Here is a 4,228-nt window from a genome sequence, read left to right as displayed (position 1 = left end):
ATGAGACACCCTTCAGCCTTGTCTATGGGACAGACACCATGATTCCTGTGGAGATACAGGAGAGCTCCCCCAGATTCTTGAACTTCGTTGCTGAAGAGTCCAATGAAGAGCGTAAGGTGAATTTGGACCTGCTAGACGAAGTGCGAGAAGAGGCCAGAGTCAGTGCTGAAGCTGTGAAGAGAAGAGTAGAGCGGAGGCACAACTCTAAAGTGAGGCCCAGGCGCTTCCAGGAAGGTGATCTGGTGATGAGAAAGGCGCACCAGAACGACATGCAGAACAAGTTGTCCCCAAAGTGGACAGGCCCGTACAGAGTGGTGGAGACATTGGAGAACGGAGCCTATCGCCTAGAGACTCTGGAGGGAGGAGCAATCCCCAGAACGTGGAACGCCACCCATTTAAAATTTTATTTCAGTTAAAATTGTACAGTAATGGCGTTCTCGCGCTAAAAAATACATGCCTTGTATGTGGTGGAAACAGTTGAACAGACAAGGGGGCACTCTTTTCCCTAAGGAGGGTTTTTAACGAGGCCACCCAATTAAAGAAAAATTTCCAGCATATCAAGTGTGCTCAAGTATTAAGGTTAAAGTCCTCCTTGCCCCAGGTGCAAGTGCAGGCGATTGGTCAGGCCCTACTTGCCCTAGGCGCAAGTACTGGCACCGATCCAAGTCTTCCTCACCCCAGGTGTGAGCGCAAGCAGTTAAAGGTTTGAAAAGCCAGGGATGCTAGTAAGACCAAGGGAGGGAAAGGAAAGGTTTTGACAAAACGTCCTTACCCGCTTGGCATGCACCAGTACTGGCCCAGTAAAGCTCTTAGTCCGAAACCCTTCTCACCCCAGGAGTGAGGCAGGGAATGAACGACTCAACGCCCCAAAGGGTGATGACCTTGGGGAAAGTAAGAGGGGTTAGCGAGAAACACTTTTATTTCCCCAAAACAAAGCATCACCTCGAGCGATCGATGTCAAGGTTCTCTATGCACTTAGCGCTAGAGCAACAGGGAAACTAGGTGAAGATCGAAGAACAATCACTGATGAGTCGTCAGTGATTGGTTAGTGGTGTGAAGCAGCGCACGAGGACTGTCAAACACCAAGCTAAGGGAATAGCCAGTCGTGATCAAGTAGAAGCGAAAGAATAAGAGAAGCAGATTGCGCTAAGCCTAAGCTGGTTAACACTTAGTCGTGCGCAAAGTGAAAGACAAAGCTCAAGATCGCGCTAAGCCTAAGCTGGTTAACACTTAGTCGTGTGCGAAAGGAAAGATAAAGCCCAAGATCGTGCTGAACCTAAGCTAGCTAACGGTTAGTCGCGCGCATAAAGATAAGTGAAGCTCAAAGAAAATACAAGGGAAGAAACTTATGCAAGAAAAGAAGCATTGAGAATTTGTATTCACAGTCAAGTCTTATACAAATTTTGGAACAGTAAGAAAATTTGTGCAGAAGTTAAATTTACAAGAGAAGAGAAAAGATTAAGGGGCAGGAGGGATGAGCTTTCCATCTACCACTTCATGATAGATGCTGAACTGCGAGAGGTCCAGGTCCGGGAGAACGCATCTGATTTGCTCGAGTGCTAGCTCGAATCCATCAGTAAGGGCATCAGCACCCACATTCATCAAATCAGCATTCTCCGCCTCCAGTTTCTGCTTTGAGGCCTCCGCAGCATCCCTCTCAGTGGTGACGGTAGCAAGGGTGGAGGCAGCTTCAGACAGTTTGCCCACCACCTCCTCGAGTCTCTTCTCCCCAGCAGCAGCTGCTTCTTTGGTGGACTCGAGCTCCCCCACTAATTTAGAATTCAGTTGGCGTAGGGAGGAGGACTCGGCCCGCAGCTCTACCACCGTGCAGTCCAAAGAACTAACAGCTTGCCCTATCAAGATCTCTGTCTTGATGGTCTCTTGGACCTGCGCTAGGTACTCCCTCCTAGCTTTCTCCACCATACCCCGCATCAACTCCACAGATTCTTGGGCAGCTTCAAAGTCACTTCGCAGTGACTCCTTGTCGTGCTCAAGATCCTTCACCCTCTTCTCCAGGGCTAGTTGCTTGCGATGCTGGGTGGAAAACTCCAGAGAGAGCACTACCTGCTTGGCGAGGTGCATATCCACCTCATCACCACTCCACTCGACAAGCTCCCGGTTGCTTATGAGTTGTCGAACCAGGGTGATGACCCTGCTGAAGTTTTCGTGGTTGGCCCCAGAAGTGCTTGGGCGCAAGCTGGACCCCCCACCTTCAGCAGTGGCGGTGGGGATTGGCAGTGGTGGTGGTGGACCCCCGACAGGATGAGCAGGTGGACCAGGTGATTGGCCTGCTGGGGGGGAAGATGGCAGTTGGGAAGTTGGAGGCAACTGCTGGCCTGGAGAAGGAAGACTGGAGGGCTCTGAAGCAGGTTGAGCACAGGGAGGTGGGGAAGACCCTTCCTCTACTTCCACTACCTCGATCTCTCCAGGCTGGAGAGACGAAGCCCCCTCAACTGTTGCCTTCTTCCTCTGACGGTGTATAAGAGGAGAGCCAGAGCTCTCCTCTTCAGTTGAGGCGACGGTAGCAGCAGCAGCAAGTGAAGTGGAAGCCTTCACCAGCCTCTTCCTCTTCTTTCCTTGCTCGGGGCCTTCAGCTGGCGCGACCGAGAGTGGAGGGGCTGCGATGGGCTCAGTTGTAGAAGAGGAGGACCCAGTGCCTTTGGTTCCCCGACGCTTGGCAAGCTCCAGCAAGGCCAGCTTCCTGTCTTTCCCCGTCATTGAGTCTGCATAGACGAGAAAAGGAGGGGTTAGTTGGCCAAGTTATGCAAGTAAGTCAAAGAGCACATAAAAACATGCATGAGAAGAGACAAGTATCCTAAGAAGTGCAAGAAGAGCTACCTATATATTTTTTCAGAGCCACCACATCAAATTCATCTTTGATGAGGCGGGCGGAGTTGTACTTGGCCCCCAAGAGCAGCCCACATAGCTCGCGCTCGTAGGGGGCCATAGCTTCGAGGTCCCTGGACTTCTTGAATTCAACTCCAGGAACCCAGTAGAGGGGGTATCCCTCGAGCAGATTTGGACTTTGAGGGGTAGCAGATATCATGTAGAATCTGCCCTTCCAGTCTTTGAAGGATTGCTGGTACAGGCCCAGGAGCACCCGCCCAGCAACCCCGTTCAGGCTAACCCAGGACCTGTCCCCAGGGTTCTTCGCTTCGAAGAAGTAGAGGAACACGTCCACGAAGGCGTTGTGCCCGAAATGACTGCAGAGGATTTGAAACGCCCGGATGAAGGCCCAGGCATTTGGATGGAGTTGGCAAGGCGCGACGTTTAACTCCATCATCAGCTCCTTTTCGAAGAAGGTGAAAGGGAGGCGCAGCTTCAACCTCTTGAAGATAGCGGAGTAGATGAAGACAAAGGGCACCCCATTGGTGGCCCTGTCATCCGCGCAGATGGGCATTCCTCGAGGAGGAATGCGAATTCGGATATTGAAATCATTCTCCCTGTCGATGGCGCAGGAAGGCTCATCAGGATTGTGGCTCAGCAAGGACGTGAGGTGGCCCTGAGGCAATAGAGTGGAGGTTTCAGCGAGCAACGCCAGGGAGGCCCATTCGTAGACCCTGGCGTTGTCATGGAAGGAGGTAGCAACAGGCGGTGGTGAAGCTGGCGCACTCGCGGAAGGCTGTGCACCAGAGGAAAAACGAAAGTCATAATGAATGGAAGAAGAGGAAATGATGAATGTTCCGGTGAAAACAGAGAGAGGAAAGGAGAAGGAGATGCCCAGGTGAAAAGAGAAGAAGAAGAAGCAGAAGCCAGAGTGAGGGGGTGAAAAACCCTAGCGCGGGTTCGAGAGAGGGAAATAGAGAAGATGAATGCATGATAACCAGAATGATAAATGCAATCGGTAAAGATGACCAAAAAGGGGCCAGGGAGAAGAAAAACCATACCTTTGGATGATCGCAAGAGATTTGGCAGCAGAGAATTTGAGGAAAGGAAGGTGCGCAGAGGAAAGTTCGCAGAGAGTCTGGGAGTCGAATGAAGAAGATGAAAGAACTGTAAAGGAGCGCGCCAATTTGAATAAGAGAAGCGCTAGCGACGCACAGCGTTGGCCGTCGATAGGGCCACGTGTCGCGAGATCAAGAGAGGAAGTCCAAACGTTAAAGAAGCAGCACGTGAGGTGGCACGTGAGGCGGCCCCACTTGCCACGTGGACTGAGGGCAAGACCACTTAGTCTCTTCGCTGAGAACGAGTTCTCGACTCGAGACTGGGGGGCTTGTGATCCGATCGG

The 4,228-nt window shown here is 51.7% G+C and overlaps 1 protein-coding gene across 1 annotated transcript; it reads right to left on the bottom strand.

The window, feature by feature from the left end:
- Positions 1-1,458: 1,458 nt before the first annotated feature.
- On the bottom strand, positions 1,459-2,718 carry LOC137817455 (uncharacterized). Its single transcript, XM_068620745.1, has 2 exons — positions 1,597-2,718; positions 1,459-1,512 (listed from the first exon to the last, which is right to left on the bottom strand). The coding sequence occupies exons 1-2, from the start codon at positions 2,716-2,718 to the stop codon at positions 1,459-1,461; spliced, it is 1,176 nt and encodes a 391-aa protein (XP_068476846.1).
- Between the last annotated feature and the right edge of the window lie 1,510 nt (positions 2,719-4,228).

Source organism: Phaseolus vulgaris, unplaced genomic scaffold, assembly GCF_000499845.2.
Source record: "Phaseolus vulgaris cultivar G19833 unplaced genomic scaffold, P. vulgaris v2.0 scaffold_69, whole genome shotgun sequence".
In the NCBI taxonomy this organism is placed as follows: Eukaryota; Viridiplantae; Streptophyta; class Magnoliopsida; order Fabales; family Fabaceae; genus Phaseolus; species Phaseolus vulgaris.
Note: the sequence above shows the minus strand (reverse complement) of the source record. Positions and strands in the feature narration are given on the sequence as shown.

Bases quoted from the DNA above. Each gene is read 5' to 3' on its own strand.
- LOC137817455 (XM_068620745.1), bottom strand. From the start codon at position 2,718: ATGACGGGGAAAGACAGGAAGCTGGCCTTGCTGGAGCTTGCCAAGCGT. The intron at 1,513-1,596 runs GTGGGTGCTGAT...GACCTCTCGCAG, and splicing joins AGAATGCTGATTTGATGAAT to TTCAGCATCTATCATGAAGT.